The sequence below is a fragment of the Mizuhopecten yessoensis genome, unplaced genomic scaffold, assembly GCF_002113885.1.
Source record: "Mizuhopecten yessoensis strain PY_sf001 unplaced genomic scaffold, ASM211388v2 scaffold10901, whole genome shotgun sequence".
Classification (NCBI taxonomy): domain Eukaryota; kingdom Metazoa; phylum Mollusca; class Bivalvia; order Pectinida; family Pectinidae; genus Mizuhopecten; species Mizuhopecten yessoensis.
In genome coordinates, this window is record NW_018408778.1 from 112,013 (window position 1) to 136,721 (window position 24,709).

A 24,709-nucleotide genomic window follows, 5' to 3' on the forward strand; every position below is an offset into this window, starting at 1 on the left:
ATATCCTTCTGGCCAAATATCATCACCCTGGACCTTTTGGTTATTCAGAAGAAGTTGTTTTAAGTAAAAAGTTGACGGCGGATGTTGCACCATGGCATAAAAAAACCACTTCGTAATTTTTATCTTCTGGTGTTTGCAAAATTAAAACATCACTGAGTTCTGAAAAATGTGCAACTATACATATACACAACTCTTTTCAATGGCAAAATTATGAATTACAATTATATAAAACAAGTAGGATTTTTACAGAGCAGAGACTCATGAACTACTAAAAGACAATCTATGACTAGATTAACCGTATCTGCTAGATTTGTTTACATATATATAGTTATTAGTTTCTTGCATAGCTGCAAACCGATGAAAAATCCAATATTGCTCAGTCGCAATGCTAGTGCAAACACCTTGTTTTGTCATAGCACCAACATATGCAGGGATACACTTGAAAATAAGTACAATAGCATGGTGTGGTTATTCCACATAACGAATCAATGAGTGAAATGTACAATAGATGTAGTTACAAAACTTCCACAAACCAGTATAAATGCAATGCAAAGTGAAATAATTCAACACTGCAAATAAATGGGAAGACTGCACACATGATCAAAATATATCAAATACATACTAAATTATCATCAATGAAGATGGCAGAATACATGACATCTGTTCACGAGTTTGTGTGTGCTAAAACTTAAACCCTACAATCATATGCAGCGGACAGCATAAATGATGCACATATTTATCTTTGTTGAAGCCTTACTTATGGCTATCAAAAAAGAACCTGCTGTTTTGTACAACAAATTTCTGATGACACTATTTCAGCACTAGACCTTTCTTCAATAGGATTCATCCATTTGGATATGGGTGTGTGTAATGATCATAACAGGTGTGTCTGAATCAAATTAATGCTTTTTGGAGTTATTTTGATACATAAAAAGGGAAAGATAATTTGAGTAAAAAACAGTTTCAGTCGCATTTCATGCACTTTCTCCCTCAATAGAAATGTGGGAGATCTCCCTCATTTGAGGTTCAGAGGTTGACGCCTATGAATATGTCATATCAAAGTTTTACCTCATACACAAACAATGTACATTGTCGATAACACCTTTTAGGTAGAACTTTGATACAGCATTAGACCTGTGTTCAGCTCTATAGCTTGGTGTAATTCTTTGATGAAAGAATTTATCAGGAGGAAATGAAAAGTTAGTACACTAAATCTCAACACTATCAAAATTTACACCAGGAGTGTATTCAGAAACAAAAACATTTTTGAAGGCTTATTGAAATATTTTACTGACATTTGATTTATGGAGGCCTAAACAAGAAACACTCTAAACTGTGCAAAACATTTTGAACGTACCTCTGGTAATAAATTTCACAGCACAGCAGTCATGTTTAAACGAAAAAACAACTTAAGTGCTTGCATCACAATTGCAAATTTTTCTTCTTTACATTTAACTTATAATTGCATTATTTTTCTTTTAAATAATGATTTGACAATGTTTATAGATAGCCGTCTAAGAAAAGGAATAAAACTTCACTATAGATGATTTACATTTTGTCTCAAATGATGTCTGATTAAAAGAAATTTGCTGTACAGACAGTTGGAATGAAAAGTATCTGCATTAAAATGATCACAATATCCCTGCACGTTTTGTATTACCTGGGAGTGGTACAAAGAACAGAACAAAACAAATACTATTTAAATATACTAAAGAAAGGAGCTATGACACTCTCCTTCAAACACACCTAACTAACATCAATTATATGACAAATCTGTTTCTACATTAACAACAGTCTCTAGTAGCCTGAAAGCGTAGAACACCCTGTCAAGCTCAAACACAGCCCTTCAGTACAGTAATCATCATAGCTAGTTCATCTTGACATGGTTGTACTTACCGCGACACAGATATACAGAACATATTAACAAAGAAATAAAGCTTTTTTAACAAGGAACCCAAGGGTTCCATTGTATGTTTAGTTGCTCACCTGTTATCATTTAGATTTTTTTCAAAGTACATGTATGTTTAGTTTAAACAGTATTTTATTCAAATAATCAGTGGGCGAGTTCTATTATTTTTCTTTTGATTACAACAGGATATACCACATCCAAATTTTTTATCTGATGCAATTGAACGAGTTATGTAATAGTCATAGACTATTGATACTTTTATAAACCATGCTTTGTTGGCTATGTTGAAAACTCCATACAGAAATAAGATATCTCTAAAAGAGAAAGATTAATTCAATAATTTAATTTACATAGAACAGCACATTCAGTGGAAATTCAAAGGTTACAAAAACAAACAACTTAATTTCTTTGTTTTGATGATATTCAAAAATAAAATACATATTCTGAAAGACTTGTGAATCAAATGTACAGAATATTTAAGGGACCAATGGGTGAGCTCGCCAAGGAATTGAAGGCTTACAAGAACACTGAAGGGACAACAATACACTACAATGAAGCACTATGATGGTTGGTTGTGTTTAATCATCTCTGTCACTATTTCTTCCACTCCATCAGGCGTTCCTATATCCTCATCAGGGACTATGATTTTCAGAAGCTTAAACACCTTTCTCTGAAGTTCTGTTAAGTGTTTTTTGCCTTCCTCGATCTTCTTTCCGCAGTCCCGTGTGCACCCTTTAGATCGTTCTGTAGTCTGTGTTCCAATGTCATGGTTACAACTAATAACATCTTTCTCTATCTTAATTTTGCTGATGTCTGGTTTAGGCTCTTGATTTGTAGAGGAAATTTTTGGCTTTTTTGATGTGGATGCTTCCAAATCCTCGTCATCCAATGTGAGATCAACTATATCATTGTCACTAGAGGAGCTGGGCTCATTACAGGGAATTACTGCCACCACATCTCCATCCTCTGTCTTGATACATATTGACTCATTGTCCTTGGAACTAGAATTAAAAACAAATAAGAATTATGAGTATGATGTGATGATTTACACTGGGCAGGAGGAGAAGGGAGAAGATGATAAACCGCCCTGCATTTGGTTGAAAATCACCAGTATAAATGGATACAACTTTAATTCTTACAGACTTACTGTCAGTAGCAAAACTGTCTCAAACATTTTTTAGACAAGCCTTGTTTTGAGACTTAACTAGGTCATATTCTTCATACCTGGTAGATGATACAGCCCTGGGACTACTTCCAGCCACACTCTCCAACAGACTCTGTCAAATAAGAATTGATATCAAAATGTTTACCTTGCAAAAACAACTTGGGGAATCTAATTATTACATGTCAAATTGCAAATTATAGGAAGTTGTCTATTTATATGACTATCTTAACAAACAAGAAATTCTTTAGACTACTACATCCTCCCTGTCTCTGTTTCAAAGTACAGTCGAACCTCGTTAACTTGAAGTTGACGGGGCCGTGGGAAAACTTTAGTCATCAGAGTATTTGAGTTATGCAGATTCATAAATTTGGTATGAAATTTGCTGTTAAGACAGCACTAGCAGTTGTTGATTTTAATAATAGCCAATGCTTATACTGTAATCAATCAATGAATGATATACGTAATCAATATAACAAATACAGGTATGTAATTTTACAATGAACACGCTTACAAAAATAGAGTAAGTTATTTCTGAAAAACGTACTTCGTTTAATGCGATAAAAACGGTTGGACCATATTGTGAATTCATTATTAAATATGGACGGGCCTAGTGATTAAATGTTGTTTTGGCTAGTCTAGATCTTGGCAAAGTCTTTCCAGGTCTGCATTTGCAAGTCTGTCAAGTTTTACTTCTGAAGTGTTACATTTAACAAGAGGCCGAGAGGGCCTGTATCGCTCACCTGAATATGTTTAAAATAATGGTATGAAGTAAAGATATAGCACTCCATGGTAGAAAGATCCATCCAGTACTTGAGATAAAGCGAGAACAAACTACGAACAGAGCCCCACCCCTTATGCTCCTAGGGGGGGGGGGGGGGGGTGTCATACCAACCAATAATACAAAATTGAGACCCCTTGGCCCCCTTGGTTCCCTTTCACCAAAGGATGCTTCATGCCAAATTTGGACAAAATCCAGTCATTCGTACAGAAGAAGATAGTATTTGAAGAATTTGCTATGTTTCCCCTATTGCACCCCTCCCTTCTGCCCCCAGGGAGGGGGGGCACACTCGCTGTTTATACAAAATTGAATCCCTTTTGCCTAAGGATGCTCCAGACTAAATGGTAGAAGAAGGATTATAAAGGTTTTACATCTATTTCCCTTATTGGGCCCTGCCCCTCAGGTCCCAGGGGGGGCCACACCCACTGTTTATACAAAATTGGTTCCCTTCACCCAAGGATGCTCCACACCAAATATGGACCAAATCCTTTCATTCCTACAGAAGAAGGATTTTAAATAATTTGCTATATTTCCCCTATATGGCCCTACCCCTCAGCCCCCAGGGGGCCAGACCCACCATTTATACAAATTGAGTCCCCTTGGCCCAAGGATGCTCCAGACTAAATTAGGATAAAATCCCTTAATTCCTATGGTAAAAGAAGGATTTTAAAGGTTTTACCTCTATTTCCCATATTGGGCCCCGCCCCTCTGCCCCTAGGGGGGCCACACCCACTGTTTATGGAAAATTGAATCCCCTTGGCATGCTACAGACCAAATTTAGTCAGAATCTACTTGGTCGTTCAGGACTAGTAGCGTTTTAAAGGAGAATTGACGGACGGACGTCGGACGTTACAGTATGGCATAAGGTCACCATGGTCCTTTAGACCAGGTGAGCTAAAACTTGAACTATCCCGCTGTCTTGGTCGTTGTACTATGCACTGCGGAAATTGAAGTGCGCAAGTCTAAAACAAATCACTGTAATGAAGCGTACGCATAGTTGGTTCTGTAAATGAAAACAGATTATATCGTACATGTAACACATTGATTAATTAAAGTCAAATGTGGCACCTGACACCTCCTCAACTTGATGTAATCAACAGCAATTATCATATTGTTCTTAAATCTCTCGATCGACTTTTAAAGCCATACTGGCTCCTGTAAAAACATGAACCCGTGAAGTTGTCCTAGGATGCGATTTTAACAGTGGAACTCTATTGTGCATGACCACGCTTATTGACCAATTTTCCGGTTTGCACTGTCATCTGTTTGGGTGTATAAATCATTAAACGGACTCATAGTAAGTACAGACTACTGTTGATCAACATTATTGATTTATTTTTATTTTTATTATGAAAAACATGGTTTTGCCAGTCCGCACACTTTACAGTCTGAAGCTTAATCGTATATTCTTTTTACCGATTTCATGCATGTCTACTCACAGAAGATGTTCATAAACAGGGAATGGCGGGATGTTCGCATTTTATTTGTATCAAATGATTAATAAGTGATAAAATGAAATTTGAACACTATGCAGTTGAAGATGTTGTGATGTTGGATTTTACGCTATCAAAACCAATATCTTACTTCGAGGTATCCGAGTTTTTGACTTTTCAGGGTTCGAATTATCAGAGTTTAATTTACTAAGATAAAGAAGAGATTTGGCTGGGACCGGAGAAATATTTCGAGATAAACAGGGTCTTTGAGTTAAAAGAGTTTGAGATAACGAGGTTCAACTTTATATGCTTTATGGAAATATGATTGAAAGCAAAATTAATCTAATTAATATTAAAGAATCCTTAACTTGGTAATCATCTTTTATTTAACTCATTATGGATCTGTATCTAAGTAACTCACTTAATACTTAATCTGTATCAAACTGACTTATTTTATTTTTTTNTTACTCACTTAATACTTAATCTGTATCAAACTGACTTATACTAACATCCCTAACTCACTTAATGCTTAATCTGTATCAAACTGACTTATACTTACACCTCTAACTCACTTAATACTTAATCTGTATCAACCTGATTTATAACAACACCTCTTACTCACTTAATACTTAATCTGTATCAAACTGACTTATACTAACACCTCTCACTACCTTAATACTTAATCTGTATCAACCTAAGTTATACTAACACCTCTCACTAACTTAATACTTAATCTGTATCAAACTAACTTATATTAACACCCCTAACTCACTTAATACTTAATCTGTATCAACCTGACTTATACTAACACCTCTAACTCACTTAATACTTAATCTGTATCAAACTGACTTATACTAACACCTCTTACTCATTTAATACTTAATCTGTATCAAACTGACTTATAATAACACCTCTTACTCACTTAATACTTAATCTGTATCAACCTAGGTTACACTAACACCCCTAACTCACTTAATACTTAATCTGTATCAAACTAACTTATTCTAACACCTCTAACTCATATAATACTTAATCTGTTCCAAACTGACTTATACTCAACCTCTAACTCACTTAATATTTAATCTGTATCAACCTGACTTATAATAACACCTCTTACTCACTTAATACTTAATCTGTATCAACCTAGGTTACACTAACACCCCTAACTCACTTAATACTTAATCTGTATCAAGCTGACTTATACTAACACCTCTAACTCACTTAATACTTAATCTGTATCAAACTGACTTATACTAACACCTCTTCCTCATTTAATACTTAATCTGTATCAAACTGACTTATACTAACACCTCTTCCTCATTTAATAATTAATCTGTATCAACCTGACTTATACTAACACCCCTAACTCACTTAATACTTAATCTGGCATCTGATTCATTATAGATATATCGCTAGGTATTTGTATCTTAACTCATTCACACCGGAAATTTCAAGATGAACGATTCCAACCTTTGAATTGGAAGAGTTCAAATGTGTCTTCAGGGGTGAATGAGTTAATGAGTTAATACTTAATCTGCAACTGATTCAATATAGATATAGCGCTAGGTATTTGTATCTTAATGACTTAGTACTTACATCTGTATCTAGACCACTAGCTACTTTCTCAATGTTTGCATTCACTTTCCTTTTTCTGGATTGCAATTGATCAATGATTCTTTGTTGACGCTCAGCTTGTTTTTTGAACTTATCCAATTCCGCCATCATTTTATTCATCTGTGCACTTTCAGACTTTTTTTCTTGTGAGCTGGATACCTGTTAATTGACAGAATAGAACATTAATTAGTATAGCTTTTTTCACAGTATTTTTCTATCCATATTTAACATTAGAAATAGGAAGCCTTATTTTAATGCGAGTTTTTGTCTAAAAAATTATTAAAAGCATAAATTGAAATTCACAAAAACAGAATATCACACAGTGGAAAGATCACACTGTCAAAGCAGATTTTGCTGCCCTACAAATTTTATCTGAAGTTTCATAGTCACAGAATTAACTAGTACTATTGGTGTTTAATAAAGCAGACATTAAACTTAGAACTTAGGATTGAGTAAGTTTGTAAGAATAGCAGTTGTCTCTGTTCGTTTATATTTGAACTTTTGGGCAATGTTAGAATCTGGAAGCATGTTTATTAAGAGGGCTGAAATGATAAGCTGTGATGAAAAGCAAACTGTTCTGCAGAACAAAATTTGTATTAACTAATATTTCAGCCTTCATAACCAGGTCTTTCTTTCTCAACGTTCAGTGAGATTTTGCCTTAATGGCGAAATCTGGCCTGTATTTGAGTCTTCTAACTGAGGGGGGCCACTGTGGCCAAGTGGTAAAGGCGTCTGACATTCTGCTACCACTGTCTCTCCACCACTGGGTCGCGGGTTTGGGGCCTACATGGGGCAGTTGTCTGGGAACTCAATCTTTCCTCCAACACCAAAACCTGGCACATCCTTAAATGACCATAGTTGTTAATAGGACGTAAAAAACAAACTGCTAACTGAAGCTATCTTTATAAAGTTATCTTTGGTGCTTTTGAATACAAATTTTGCATCAAGTTGTAAAAACCAATGTTTTACTGTGATAATCCCTGTACCAACCTTCTGACTTTGAGGGGAGCCTTTGATTTGGTTGGCTTCTTGCTGCCTTAGAGCCTGCTCCCGGGCTTGTAAAGCCATTTCCCTAGCTCGCTGTTGATTTACCTAAAAAGTGAGTAAAATGCTATTTTAAACTGTAATAAAAAATTATTGTACAGTTTACATTTACTGACATTACAAAAAGTTACTTTACTAATATTATAAAAAGTTACTTTAGTTTACATATACTGACATTTAAAAAGTTATTGTACAATTGACATTTACTGATATTATAAAAAGTTATTGGAAAGTTTCATATACTGACATTATAAAAAGTTATTGGACAGTTTCATATACTGACATTATAAAAAGTTATTGGACAGTTTCATATACTGACATTATAAAAAGTTATTGGACAGTTTCATATACTGACATTATAAAAAGTTATTGGACAGTTTCATATACTGACATTATAAAAAGTTATTGGACAGTTTCATATACTGACATTATAAAAAGTTATTGGACAGTTTCATATACTGACATTATAAAAAGTTATTGGACAGTGTAATTTACTGACATTATAAAAAGTTATTGGACAGTTTAATTTACTGACATTATAAAATGTTATTGCATAGCTTTCACTTACTGACATTTTAAAAAGTTTTAATATTACTGATGCCTCCTCATCTTACGTGAGAAAATTAAGGGAGAAAAAAGTAGATTTTTTCATTGTGAAAATTCATAATTTTGCCCTCTGACAATTGATTTGATATTTACCTCCATCATCTTCAGACGCATTTTCTTCTCATTTCTGAAATATGTAATGTTACATACGATACACGTTTGATAAAAACCTAAGCCTAATACAATCTGCTAAAACAGAATAACATTGTTTAGCAACGGCTGTGAAGAGACAATAACAAACCAAAACCTCTCAATCAAAGCAATCCAATAGTGGATTCATTCTATTAGTGACAGTTTCAGTTAAAGCAGAAGTAATTGTAAATATTATAATTGATTTAGAAATAAAATACATTTACAAAAGTATTTGTACAGATAGTAACTGATTTTTTTACCATTAATAAATATGTTAAGTAATTGTAAAGATATTTACTGAATTTTTTTGAATGTTTTTTTATAAGTTGGTCCATGAAGTGATTCATCCTCATCTTCTGGTTCCTCTGGTATGTCGCAACGACTGGTGAAAAAACAATACAATAGTATATATACAAATATCCAGTGAATATATATATTTGTGAGTATATATAGGTAAGTAAGTACAGAAACTGAATAATGAAAAGGATCTTGTGATATGCTGACATAAAAACAAATACAAGATTTTTAACTTGAGAATAATGATGTAGAATCAAGAGAACTAAATATATTCTAAAAATAAAAAGATTATATATGGCACACAAACATTGTTTTACTCAATAATTTTCTAAAATTAAAACAGGAACATAATCTTTATATTCTTGTCTCATTTAAGAAATAATGACAACAATCTTGACAATAATCCTTGTGATTTTCAAAGCCTGGTCATAATAGATTTAGATATTACACAGTAATTCATGTCTAAGGTCATGTACTTACTTGAACTGTGCATCTGGATTCATGTGACAGTACCACTTGTCTGGAAGGTCCTCTGACCTGAACTGTATAGGTAGACGGCGCCACTGTAGACAATTGTCACACTGAGCCCATGTCCAGTCTGGATTTACATTAGCAACGACTTGTGCTGGTTGCGTTCCTCTGCAATGTTCCCATTATGTATTGTCACATTGTAAAACATACAGTAGTCAGATTGATCATGAAAAATAAAGTATGTATTTCTGAAACTGCAGCATAGAACTTATATAACAATTTTCCCCCACTGTTCAACATAAACTAGCTTAAAATCATAAATGTTTCATGATATCTGGAATAATTTTTCCTTAAAAATTTATTGAAAATTTCAGCGACATCTGTTAAATATAAATAAATTATATTCTTTTAATTTTTTGTTCATTATCCAAGTTTTGAGTTATATTATTATTACATCCTTAACGGCCAGTCAATAAAGGAAAGGTCATTAGGGCCAATAAATGGTTGATAAAAAGAAAAGAAAACTGTCATAGGGCAGCTGACTAATACCCCCCCCCCCTGCTGCACCTACTTCCTCCCACTGTCCTACTGGGCAAATTCTATGAGGTATCCATTATTTGTAGGTTAATTCATTATGATTTGTAGAGACAGTTATTGTTTTGAAAAACAAGAGGCCCAATGGGCCTGAATCGCTCACCTGATATTGATCTCACACTTAAAAGTGGACTAAAATACAACTACAGGCAGAATATCAGTGTTTGATTCATAAGAAGGTATTAAAAGATTTAAACATATGACGCCCGTGACCTTGAATGTCGAACAAGGCCATTAGGTTGAACAGAGTTTATAGTCTTCCAACCCAGCATGCTTCTAGCAAAATATCATTACCCTGGACCTTTTGGTTATACAGAACACATCATTTGAAGATTTAAACATATTTGACCCCTGTGACCTTGAATATATGTCAAGGTCATTCATTTGAACAAACTTGGAAGCCCTTCATCTAAGCATGTTACTGGCCAAATTAAAGCACCCTAGGCCTTTACGTTATTCATAAGAAGTTGTTTAAATGTTTTAAACATATTTTACCCCTGTGACCTTGAATATAAGTCAAGGTCATTTATTTAAACAAACTTGGTAGCCCTTCATCCCAGCATGTTACTGGCCAAATATCATCACCCTATGCCTTTTGGTTATTCAGAAGAAGTTGTTTAAATGTTTTTAACATATTTGACCCCAGTGACCTTGAATATGATGCAAGTTCATTCATTTGAACAAACTTGGTAGCCCATCATCCCAGCATGTTACTGGCCAAATATCAACACCCTTAGACCACTTGTTTATTCAGAAGAAGTTGTTTAAAGATTTTAAACATATTTGACCCCTGTGACCTTGAATATAACTCAAGGTAATTTATTTGAACAAACTTGGTAGCCTTTCATCCCAGCATGTTACTGGCCAAATTTAAGCATCCTAGGCCTCTTGGTTATTCAGTAGAAGTTGTTTTAAGATTTAAACGTATTTGACCCTTGTGACCTTGAACATAGGTCAAGGTAATTTATTTGAACAAACTTGGTAGCCTTTCATCCCAGCATGTTACTGGCCAAATTTAAGCATCCTTGGCCTCTTGGTTATTCAGTAGAAGTTGTTTTAAGATTTAAACGTATTTGACCCTTGTGACCTTGAACATAAGTCAAGGTCATTTATTTGAACAAACTTGGTAACCCTTCATCCCAGCATGTTACTGTCCTAATTCAAGCACCCTCAGCCTCTTGGTTATTCAGAAGAAGTTAAAAGTTGACGTCAGACGGACGAAAGCCGCACCATGCCATAAGCTCACTTGGCACCTCAGGCCAAGTGAGCTAAAAAGACATTTAACATTATCATAGAAATGTTCTCGAGTTGCCTGAAGGTCAACACATTCTAATAACAAGTGCTTCACTGTAAATGGTTTGGGACAAGCAATGCATTGTGGTTGCTCTTTACGATGACAACTTAGTCTTGGTGCCTTTCTACTTAATAAATACGAATAACGTAGGGGTTTACTAGTTTTTTTTGTAGATAGTATGCAGCCTCAATTTCCCAGAAGGCTTTCATGCATAGGAAAGCACCGGAAGTGGATTAAGTGTTAACAGATCAAACCCCGGCAGCAAAGTGCCGCTAAGAGTTTGAAAAATAAGCTGCATTAAACATTTAGCAGAATTACTGAAAGGTCACACAGTTTTTCTAGTATTGTATAAACAGCAAAACCATGAAAAAATCTTAATTTTTCATACAATGTCTCTAGAAGTGTTAAACACATTAAAACAAATATTATATATACTTACAACACTACACCTGAGCCTCTTTTCTCATTCCAGTAGTCATTTAATTTCAATGATACACTGCTTATTAATGCACTGAAATTTAAAAAAAGGCAATACACATGTATCTTAAAATATTATGAAATAAAAAAATAAAATTGAGAAACTCCATGTTTATAATATCACAAAGCCTTCCTGTGCTGTATTTAGATTTTTTGTTTCAATAAATTTGTGTAGTACATTTTTCAAATAGTGTGATAACTACAGGTCTACTAAATAGATTTACCAGGTAGGTATTGTTTCAAAGATTATCTAAATACTGTTTCCAGAGCTCTACAAGTTAAAAAAAATGGAAGACTTACTATAGCATGAATTTGCTCCTTAAGAAGTAGTACCTGGTATTTTCTCCGGAAATAATCAGGATACTTTTACCAGATGATTGCAGGCTTACAACAAGCACTTACTTGTACTTTTCATCCTTGTTAAAGTCCTGTTTGTTGTGGGTAGGGGTCAGAAAGTAGGCCTCAACCACACCCACCACTCCCAGTCCCAGTTCATTAGGCTAGTAAACAAACAATGATTAAAATCTCTTATGTACTCATCACTCCAGCCTACAATCTAGGGGCGTTATCCTGAGGCTAGCAAATTTATGGTCAGGGCTAGTAAAAATGTTAACAATGAAATAGTAGGTTTAGTAAGTAAAAATTCAAAATTTTGAAATGGACTCTAAATAAAAAAATTGTACACACCAACAATCAGTAAAATCTATGCAATATGTTGTATATGTACTACATTATAAAATCTGTTTAAAAGTTATGTGTGTCATTTAGCATTCTAAATACTTCATCCTGCTTTCTTCTGAATTGTCTTAACAATTTTTCTCATCATCTGATCCTTTTAGATTGTAGATTTTTTTGTGTGTATGAACAATCAACTGTATGCATTTCAGTGATTTATGTTTTGCTACATATTTTGGTTCTGAAATCTACCTCATTTTTTATATGGTAAATACAAGTGTCCATAACCTTGTTCAACAATCTTTCACAAACTTACAAACAGCCTTAAATTTAAGGAAGATTAATATAACATTATATAAAACATCACACTAACAGGTATAAACAATAATAATGATGTGGTTTCAATTTCTGATAATTTTGTCAAATATCTTTACAAATTTAGAAATTCATAATCTGTTAAAAGGAATAAAAAGGTGCTAATTTGCTCCCCAAGGTTGAGGATGATAGTGAAACTTGGGCCTGATGTACTAGAACTAATTATAAGCCGATGAAATACAAACACTGTTGCGAGGTGGTGAGAACCCTCTTACTTTATATGTTTACAAATGAATCTATATACTGGTACTTCTAATTCTCATGTCAATACAACATATTTACCTGTTTCTGGTAGCCAAGCTTCTCGTAAGCTCTTATCAGTCTATTCTTGTGATACAACATAACGCCATAATCTTTGTAATTTTTTCGAGGAGCAAACCCAAATTTTATGGGAATGGGTTTTGGCTAAGCACAATTAAGGAAAATCAAAGAGCAAGGTTAAACAACATTCTAAAACGACACAGTAAGACAGTTTTTTCCTAATTGTAATAAGTCATAAGGGGCTAATGCTATCTCGGGAGTAAATCATAAATTAACAGTATTAAAAAATACTTTCTTGATCACCAATTAAAACAGCTGGTTACAGAAATGTATTGCTAGCGATAGTGCTAAGGCTTACAAAAGTGGGGTCCCAATGAAAGAAATTTGGAGCTTACAGGAATATAAGACAAAACTGTACAACATTAAGGGCCTCTCAAGGATATTTTTTTACTTACATTGACACAAAAAGTGTTAATGTAATCACTGGACAACTGGAATCATTTACGCCGTTTTGTATTCACCCTTGAACAAGAGGGCAAATGTATTACTCGGAATAGGATTCATCAGTTTGGTATGAATAATAAAGACTAAGTTGGTTTTGAATGCAAACAGGAATGGAAATCTTATTTTCCAAGCTTTCAAAAACATCTGTTCCCTTTGTCAAGCAAAGAATGCAAATGACCGATGTCTCGACTCTAAACCGCTGAAAACAACTCACGAAGTCTCAGTGGGCCAAATCAAGAAAAGTCATCTGTCAAAAATCGTAGAGACATTTCACCCAATTGCACTTTAATACTGCAGGCAGTCAAGGGGAAGGGTAAAATGTTTACCCATTCCGTCCCTAAGTGGGTGTTTTCTAAAGCTTGCAAAATAATTTTTCAATTCCTGTTTGTGTTCAAAACAAACCTATTCTTTACAAATGTACTTATGTTTATGATTTTGACCTAAATTACATATTCAAAGGGTTAAATTCAATTCCGACTTAGAGCAAAACTTGATTATCACATGTCTTTTGTGGAAGAAAGGATACTGCCCAGGTTGGCTTGTAGACATCGGTTTCCGTCTGAGACAATGACTTGTGAATAAGTTTTGTCTTCACTTTTTTCCCTCTCAGAACAATCTTCATTCTAGGCTTTAAGTACAGTATACTGCAATATTCCTGTAATTAATCACAAAATATCAATGTCCATCATTAAAGAAAATGACACAATTTACCCATGCTTGGTATTTAAATCTGATTTCTCTAATACTTTTAGGAATTGAAAATAGAGAAATTCCATTTGCATACAACAATTTATAGAAAACAAAAAGAAACTATGGTTTAATCTAATCTTAATGGTTAAATAGGTAGTTTGTAAGCGGTTATCTTATTAAGATTGTGAAGTACATGCATAAGGTCTTCAAAGAATTTCCAGAAGGCTACACTGGAAGATACAATACAAGCTGGTAAAAAACTGCATAAACCTTCACTGAAAGTTACTACAATTGTACAACTATAACCACCTAGGGTAAGTTACTTACTACAACGTACCATGACAAGTACTACGCTGATGGATATTTTAAATGAGTAACTAACTATACTTGCTAGCTACAAGCTACCATATATTCACAATGCTGGTTGGCCAAGAGTAACTATATGCTGGCTAGGAACCTACCAGTTACTATACTTGCTTCAACCTACCATAACTCCCAAATTTTACTAAAGAAACTCTTTTGAATAAATCAATGATAGGTACTATATGCTGGCTATATAAATCAATTGTAAACGCACCCTTAGAGATACCATATAGGCTGGTATATGATCTGTGGTTGCCCTATTAATGGTGGAGAAGTCCATCATGTGTGTTTCAGGATTTCTTATATCATGTGGATCACTACTGAAGTCTAGTTCCAATACTTTGTTTTCTTTCCTATAAGATAAAGGTTACGTACATATAAATGTAATACTCAAGAAATATTTGTCTCCTTATAACAAATTGGAAAGCCACTTTTTTTCATAATCGCATATAATTAATCTACTATCATTTTACAATTTCAAATATTTATTTCAAATCTTACAAAAGTAAATAAAATAAATATAAATCTTACTAATATTCACTCCAATAGCCCAAAAGCAAATATTTTTGAATAATATCTAATAAATAAGTTAGTAAACTGAATATGTTTTGTTCTTTCATTTTGCAAAGTTATAACCAATACAAATACTGTACCTTTTCAAATTATAGACCATTATCTTAGTTCCTGTCCTTAATTTTTCCATGACATCTAATTCTTCTAACAAATCTTTTTCTGTCTTAAATATGGAATGCTGACAGATAGCTCGCAGGTTATGTGCCATGTCTGGTGTTGGTTTTCTCCTTTCTTAGATAGGTCAAGGGTCGCAACATCACCATAGCAAATTGAATTACACTATATTTATATTGTGCTAGTAGCCACCTACTGTATGAACATTACCAGGAAATGGACTTTGTCAGATCATGAATACAACAAGATCAGTATTATCTGGATGCTTTTCCTGCCACACATAATGCCAGATCTTCTTGAAATGCTTATGTGATGAAATATTGTTTGCACTCGTGCACTGGCAATACTGACACTTCATACTGCAGTTATGACATTCTTATATTTAGATCACTAATAATAAACATAATAAGTTCTAGAATGTAAATATACCTAGTATGGAACAGCATTGTTCTTAACATTCACATAATTTATGCTAATATGAATGCAAAGCAGTAATATTTACATCTTTACCTAAAGGACTATTTTTCTTTGGTGAACAATCATATATATTTATCACTTCAGCAATCAATCAATGTATGCATCAACCACCAACCTGTCAACAATAATGTGCTTTAGGGTTTTGTTTCTTATATTTCATATTACTTAAGAAATTCTTTTGAAAATAATATTTGCAGTACTAAATTGTTCAAAATGAACAGGTGATTTTGAATCAACTTCTCAGAATAAATCGTGTGTAATCAGAGAAATTAATGAATTGAAAAAGTTCTACATATTGATGATTCCAAAAAGGATACTGTCAGGTAGGTTCCATGTGACAATGGGCACAAGTACAGTTTGTGCATTGATGTTGTTGAGATAGGTTTGTGACAGGAGACCCACACTCATGGTGTTCACTTGACGGGTAAACACTATGGCATCTCTTCCAAGGCGCATGGATCCAGACTTGAATCCATTACCGTATTGTCCTACAGCTTGGTGCTTACCTGAGGCAAACTTATCTTTTTCACAATAGCCAAAGCTGTGAATAAATATAAACAAATCTAAAACATATTTACTGTAAATAATATATCTATACCGTACCAATATGTATTTAAATGACTATATACTAATATGTATTTAGCACACTCTATATCATTTACAATAATTCCAAAGTTTTTCAAAAACACAATGACACATGTATGTTAAAGGTTTAATAAATTGTTCAGAGCAATTGACAACATCAACCTGATATTACATATAGCTAGGTATTACCGTCTATGTTTGTGTATCAAATTTTAACAGTTATATTCAGACTTAACACATACAATGTGAGCTCTTTATGCAAAGAATATGGTTTTGTTATAAAAGTCAAACACAAAATTTCTTATTTCTTAAATGACATTCAAATCTAATGGACATATATATACAACAAACAATTTGAAAACAAGAAAACTTAAGTGCGGTTATATAATTAATGTGATATTACTCTGCAGCACTCAGTCATTACAGTTATACATGTATGTATAACTTGATGTAGAAAACAACATACCTAAGCATTTTGTGCAGTTTGTCTGGTGTCATTCCATTTCCATTGTCTACAAACGTGAGACAAACCTTATTGTCGATCAGCCTCTGGTCAATCCAAATTTCTGATGCATTCACATCAGGGTCATAGGCATTGTCTAATAAGAGAAAACAGTTACGAATACTTAATAAAGGTCACTGGTAATTAAATTAACATAATCAAATTTTGTGAGAAAAAATACAATGATTCCAATTGTTTTGATGTCATTTACCCCAAAAATGTACATTTTGAGTAGTTGTTGCATTTGTCAGTCAAGAGAATGAAGAGATTAGTGCTCTCAGAAAGCCCCAAATGAGGGGGTTTCACACCAAAAACATTTGGTTGTACCCCAAGTTTCCAACAATCACTATATGTAACTAAGTGCCTAGGGGTACAGAATTTAACAAATGTATCAAATATATATCCCTAAATCTCAAACTCAGTGGGAACACTCAGAGATGCATCTGTATATATCCATTTTGAAGGTATGGAATTTAAATTTACTAAATAACAACGTCATATGTATATATAGAACATCAACAAATGCCAACTCAAATGTTTTCTATAGGATGTGACATTGTCACAATGTGAAGGACAGCGCTATTATATATATATAAGAAATTCTAAGCCACTTATGATAACGCAATACAAATTTACTGCAACAGTTACATATGCTTTCTATCTGCTCATTAAAATTGTAATCATAATATTAAAACTCGATCACATTTGTCTTTACTCCCTCCATCTATTTTGTTCTCAGGGATAGAGACTGAGCGATAAACAATGCGAAATACAGAGTTATTGGAATGGCTAAAGTTTGTAAGGTATGATGCCAAGTTGCACAATCCATCATATGTGGCACAGTTTAAAAAAAAAAAATTGGGTTCACATCTATATATATTACACATATTTGCGAACTTATCATTTAAACATTTGTTTCAGCTCTGGTTTTGTGTATAGTATAGCTGAAAAATTTCAAGGATCAAAGTATTGTCATGCTCAGAGGGATTAAGAGAAAGACTTGGTTCATACCTTGATTATTCATTGACATTTGTCAAATTGGTTATATGAATTTGATAAAATCTAAATAAATAAAATACACAGACATCACTGGACTACAAAATGGCTTCACAAAAAGTGTTTTCTAAGGTATAAATATGATGTCAGAAAATTTAATTGTAAAAAGTAAATTAACAAGGAATACAATGGGAAATAATCATGACCTAACATGAAAGACTTACAGAATGACACTGTATATTGTGTGTGTGTCAAAGTATGAGTCTGAGGTAAACAATGATATCAAAGCCATCACTTCATTCCAAGATCTTATTGTGATTTGAACCTAAATTTGGCACTGTCAATCATCCCTATAAAAAAACCTGGAAATACTTATTTTCATAAGCAGAAATAATATCATGACTGTTGGAATGTGAACTGCACAGACAGACCGGGATTCAATGTTGAAGTAAAATCTAGATGGACATTCAACCAATATACCACCTTCCACAGGTACATTTCATTGGGCATAAAATGTAAAGAGGAAAAAATGAAACGGCTGGGAATCGAACATGTGACCATCCAAACTCTTTACGGACTGTCTACTAATTGACCTTAACCTTCATGGTTGCTGGCGTTCAACTGAGTCCACTACCTCTACACATCTTACATGTAACTAGTAAGTCTCAGGGGAATTATACATTAAGCTTGAATCCTGTGCATTACAGTGTCAGATATTACTTTGAAATTTTCAGTCTTTTTTCAGCTCTTTTAAAAAAAAATCATAATTTATATATTCAGATATCATTAATTCGTATTTTTCATCAGTTTACAGGACATATTATTTTCATATCAAACACATATCACAGTTGTGATCTTAGATCTATCAGTAAAATCTGTAACATTCTAGGCTTAATGTTGATACAACCTCAAACTCTTGCTCACTGATCATGAATAATTATAACACTCTTTTTTGCTCCAAGTTTTTAAAAGAACCTTGTATGTTTTCATTTCATTTTATCCCTATTTCAGTAATAAAATTGTTACTCAAATGGGTAATTGTAACCCAAATGCAGTATTATTACCCATATATGAGCACATTCTAATGAAGCATAAAAGCTACTCCTAGATTTGGGTAACTGTTACCCAAATGTAGTATTATTACCCATATGAGTCGTTATATTATATATTATCTAAAGTTGAGAAATTTATTGATTTAACTAATAGATTCATCTAACTCGAATATGATTAGTATATTTTTATTAAATACTTCCCATTATATCAATCTGCTCCGAGTATGTGTGCATGTGTGTTTAGAAGTATGTATGTTGCCAGTGGTGTAGAACTTGTACTATTCCGTCTTTGCGTATTGCAGAGTTATCTTCTCTTGGGAGCAGGTATTGATTGTTACCTCATTGGTCTGTGTGAGAAAATTACGTCGTTTTCTCAAAAAATTGATGACGTTATTCTCACAAATAAGTGACGTAACAATCAATACCTGCTCCCAAGAGAAGATAACTCTGCAATATGCAAATACGGAAAAACATCAAAAGTGACCTAGACATTTACCCACTGGTAGAAGATTGAGCCTTGGTATTAGGCCCTAAGTGTAGTTTAAACAATCAGCCATATCATTAATTCAAACATATATATACATATTTTCGATATAAATGTCCATCTATTTCAATAAGTAATTAATTATCGATTATTTTGTAAATATATCTTATTATTCTGTGTAAATGTATATATGTTGTACCGGTTCAGGACAAGACTAATATAGGCACGGGCGCGTCTAATTACCCAATACTACCCAATACCACCCAATACCACCCACTACTACCCAATACTACCCCATACGACTCAGTTATGAACCAAATACTTCTTTATTACTGTGAAATATCCCCTTTATTTACTTCCATCTGCCATATTTTATCGGGAAATATGCGATTTGGTTCCGAAAACATCACCGTATTACCGTGACTATGACCCAATACTACCCAATACCACCCAATACTATCCCATACCACCCAGTTATGAACCAAATACTTCTTTATTACTGCGAAATTTACTTTTTTTTTATTTACTTCTATATGTCACATCCTATCTGGAAATATGCGATTTGGTGCAGAAAACATCACCGAAATGCCGTGACTAGGGGTTCGACGATTTACAGGAATGGGCAGGAACGGGCAGAAATCTATTAATTATTATATATTCATTAATGAATATATATATTAGATACATTTAAGTATCATTATCGGGTATAAGGTTTATTTGATAAAAGAATTGCAATTACAGGAACGGGGCAGGATCGGGCTAAATATTTGTATAAATTGCCAGGCCGATGTTCCAATATACATATATATGTCTCTGTTTTATTCTATAAAAAAGGGTTGTTCAGAGAATTATATTTTACATATATAATAAATATGAATCTGGGTTATTTTCTCATGTATATATGAGACATTGTTATTGCGATGTCATAACACCTGAAACATCGGAAATGACATTATGATAACCAAATTTTGATAACTTGATAACTTATACTCAACTCTAAATAAATAGCATGAATTAATTGGTGTTAATGTATAGATTACAATCCCATCACGTCTACGATCTTAAAAAAAAAAAAAAAAACGCAATTTTCCAACTCAAAAAAGGGACATCAATCTGAAAATTAAATATTATTCTATATGTAAATATAAGTTAATTGAAATACGTGTTTTACGTAAATAAATATTGAAGTCCATATGTTGGATTGTTAGGCCTTATCTGTTTTAGAAAAACAATATTGTATATTAATTATATATGTAAAGAAGAGAGAAACACGGTGAAACGCTTTAAGTTTCATTTTTTTCAAAGGCTGATGCGGTCAAAACTGATTTTAAAATCCCGTATTACTAGACAATAGACTTCTTGTTCCAATGTTCAAGCTGGTTTTAGGAAAGGCTACTCTACAACTGAAAATATACTTATCCTTCATGCTTTAATATCTATATACTTTTCAAAAAGTAAAAAGCTATTCTGTTCATTCATTGATTTCAGAAAAGCGTTTGATACTGTTTGGAGGGGGGTTATGGAAGAAATTATTGAAGAATATTATCGCAGGAAAGATATTTAATGCTATAATTAATCTGTATGCAAACACTAAATCTTGCGTAAAAACTAGCAATGGTATGACTGATTTTTTCACATGTCACGTCGTGGTAAAACAAGGTGAAAATCTCTCCCCATTTTTGTTCTCAATATATTTAAATGATTTAGAAGAATTTTTCATGCAAATTAATGTTGACCAATTCCAGTATATTGATAATTTATTTCAAGAATGCATGGGTATATTTGTTAAATTATTTATTCTGCTATATATGCAGATGGCACAGTTGTTATGTCAGAAACAGCTAAAGGTCTACAGAATGCTTTCGGTGAATTTGAAACTTACTGTACTATTTGGAAACCTAAAGTTATTCTCAATAAAACTCAAGTTGTTATCTTTGATAACAGTAAAAGTAATTGCACAAAATATGTTTTACTCTTTTTGGTGAAGAGTTGCAAACACATGACAGCTAGTCGTTTCTAGGACTGCTATCTCATTATAATGGCAGTTTATGTAAAGCAAGAAAAAAACTTGTTGAACAGGCTCAAAAAGCAATGTTTGCATTATATAAAAAAAAACTAAGAAATATTATTTTACCAATTGACCTACAATTAAAATTGTTTGATGTATCAATATCCCCAATCCTTTTGTACTCCTCATAAGTTTTGGGGTTGGAAAATACCAATATGATTGAGAAATTACATGTACAGTTTTGTAAAAAAAAAAAAAAACATACATAGCTCCACAGCAAATATAATGCTATATGGTGAAACGGGTAGGTATCCTCTGATTATTGAAATTAAATCTAGAAGGATAATGTTTTGGTATAAACTAATTACAGGTGAAAAGAAATTGTCTAGTATAATGTGCAAGCTTATGCTGAATTTACATGAAAATGATTTCGCTGATTTTAAATGGATTTCATATATCAAGAATCTATTCAATTGCACGGGACTAAGTTTATGTTTAAAATTAGATATTGTACACGGAATTGGATAAAGTCTGTGGATATGCATTCATGTAACTTGCTGTTTTTAAAGACTTAAATTTGTTTAAATAAATTTGACGAATGTTTAGTAAGAGTAGATTTACTTTTCAGAACCATGTATCTTAAGTATATATTGGACCAAATCTATATTTATACATATTATATCGATAGTTGTTATAACTAAAAAAAAATCCGTAGAATGTTCATGTACGTCAATACCTTTATAACGTTCATTGCATAGTAATATTATTTAAACATTTGTTCTAATTTAGTTGACTATAAGTTATTTTGGGGAAAATCCTCTATTTGCCAATTCTATTCAAAATTTATCTCCGTTTTCGTCATCATTGCATAACCAATATATATATATAGTCAAGTCAAGTCAATTTTGTTTATCATAGTATATAGTTACACAGTAAATATCAATCATCTTAATGTAAAAATATATAGTCCTTATCATAATTTTGTTAAGAACAACTATTATACATAATAAATTAATAAATTAAAACAAACTATCACATGTGCCAATCCAGGTGCAGGTGATTGGGACAGCCCCTATACCTAACACACTCCTGGATTTTGTCCTTACATATTAAATACTGTAATAGTTAAAAGGTTTCTTTTACATTTACTGCCTTAAAACATGTCTTTATTTATTTTTTAGCAATGGTAATAAATAAGATGAATAATTTCCTAGTTCTACATTGTAGTGAAATTTAGGTTTCCAAGGGTTGGGGAGCCCCCTACCAGCGAGGTCTGCTAACTTCTCACTAACTATAGTTAGTAGCTAATTATAATTTAAACGGAAGATTGTTTTCATAAAAAAAATTCTGATTGACACCTGGTATCATATTTAACAAATGCATAAAATAGAAAATGTAAAATTTGTATATGATATTCAGCCTAAAATGGCTTACAAGACACTGTTCAAAATTATAACTAATCACATAGACTGCTACGTCTTCTGTACATATTATATAAGTGGTTTGCAAGTGGAATTGGTAATTCCTCGGAAGACATTATAAAATTAAATTATAATATATATATTAACCTGTAACTGTGATTTAGATTCGGTACCAGTATACACCTCATTATTGTACCATCAGGAACTTGGATTGTTAAGTGCCCGGGGGCACAGAGTCGGGATATTTGCATTGCCCGAGTCCAGAATGGAGCCGTACTCCAGATAACAGATTTCTGTTATTTCTTAATTAGTGTCACAAACTCAGGGTTATTAAAAGTATGTATGTGTATACAGTATCTCTGGGAGTCGAATCAAGTTTTCATGTCATTTAGTATTTTGCTTTCGGATGATCAAAGACGTATATATACATCTCTGGATTGATGTATAAGAAGCATAACGTAATTCCTTTTATTTATCTATTTAATTTTTACATTGATTATTGACAACCTACTCTTCATAAGATTGGTCAGAGAACTATATCTAGCTTGTCCAAAACAGACTATCTGTGAGTTAATCAAGTAATTGAAAAGACTTCAAATCATATACAATCCATATACTTTTTGAATTTCATAGTATTTGAGTATCTAATTTAAATGAAGGTTCTTCTCCAGCATTGTTATATAATTGATACTGTTATATTTCACAAAATTGAATAACCAACATTTTTGAAAAGTAATTTCAAATTTTCTAAATATTTCCTGTTAAATTTATATATATGATCTTAATAACACCATTTTATGACATGAATAGAATTACTATAGTATCATGTACTAGCAATTATTTTATCAATTATATCTTATACCCGATAATGATGCTTAAATGTATCTAATATATATATTCATTAATGTATATATATAATAATAATTGATAGATTTCTGCCCATTCCTGCACGTTCCTGTAAATCGCCGAACCCCTAGCNAGTCACGGCAATTCGGTGATGTTTTCGGTACCAAATCGCATATTTCTCGATAAAATGTGGCAGATGGAAGTAAATAACGTCTACAAAGGTGATATTTCACAGTAATAGAGAAGTATTTGTTTCATACTGGGTCGTATGTGGTAGTATTGGGTGGTACTGTGTAGTATTGGGTAATTAGACGCGCCGCAAGACTAATATAATCCTTTTGTAAATACAATACAATTTGTTGAAACCAAAATATGAGCCATTGTGCTCTAACGTTACCTGGTAAATCTAAGCTATTATCCTACTTTCAGTATGAAATTTTCTTCGTAAAATAAGTAATTAACACATTAGCTATGCAAACAGAAACAAGGTTAGAAATCAAAACAGTATTTCCATGAAATCTCGTAGGGTTCCTACCGATAAGTTCTGCAACCGCACTAAACGCCCAAGTGTGACTGGTTGAATTTCCATGGAGATACGCAGGACTAACCTGAAATAGATTTAAAACAATGCGTTTACCTCAATTCACTTATTCAGTCAAACTTTTAAAAATCTAAAGTTCATAATTCCCGCAATGTTTTGAAACTTACTCGGCTCGTTTGGATGCCCGATGGATAACGGGCAGCCATTTTTGTTGTATACTGAGGCACGAACAGAAATTTACAATGTCGACTACTAAGATACAAACTTATCAGATAAAATAATGAGTAAAGCTTAAACAATAATCCATAAAGAAAACACATCAAACTATTATTGATTTTACTTATAGTGTTTCAAATAGGATATGGGAAATTTAAAAAAAATGCGAAAGAGAAAACGTATTCTTGGATATGAAAGTAATTACTTCGAGT

At 32.9% G+C, this 24,709-nt stretch overlaps 1 protein-coding gene across 1 annotated transcript; it reads right to left on the bottom strand.

Annotated features, from left to right (window-relative positions):
* On the bottom strand, positions 1–24,570 carry LOC110463407 (MORC family CW-type zinc finger protein 3-like). Its single transcript, XM_021517982.1, has 17 exons — positions 24,449–24,570; positions 24,276–24,348; positions 16,898–17,030; positions 16,164–16,387; positions 15,336–15,486; positions 14,897–15,035; positions 14,156–14,284; positions 13,147–13,269; positions 12,217–12,314; positions 11,777–11,848; positions 9,459–9,617; positions 8,980–9,063; positions 8,643–8,676; positions 7,890–7,991; positions 6,882–7,058; positions 3,134–3,186; positions 1–2,910 (listed from the first exon to the last, which is right to left on the bottom strand). Exons 1-17 carry the CDS (start codon positions 24,485–24,487, stop codon positions 2,469–2,471), a joined length of 2,232 nt encoding a protein of 743 aa, XP_021373657.1. The 5' UTR covers positions 24,488–24,570; the 3' UTR covers positions 1–2,468.
* Positions 24,571–24,709: the final 139 nt, after the last annotated feature.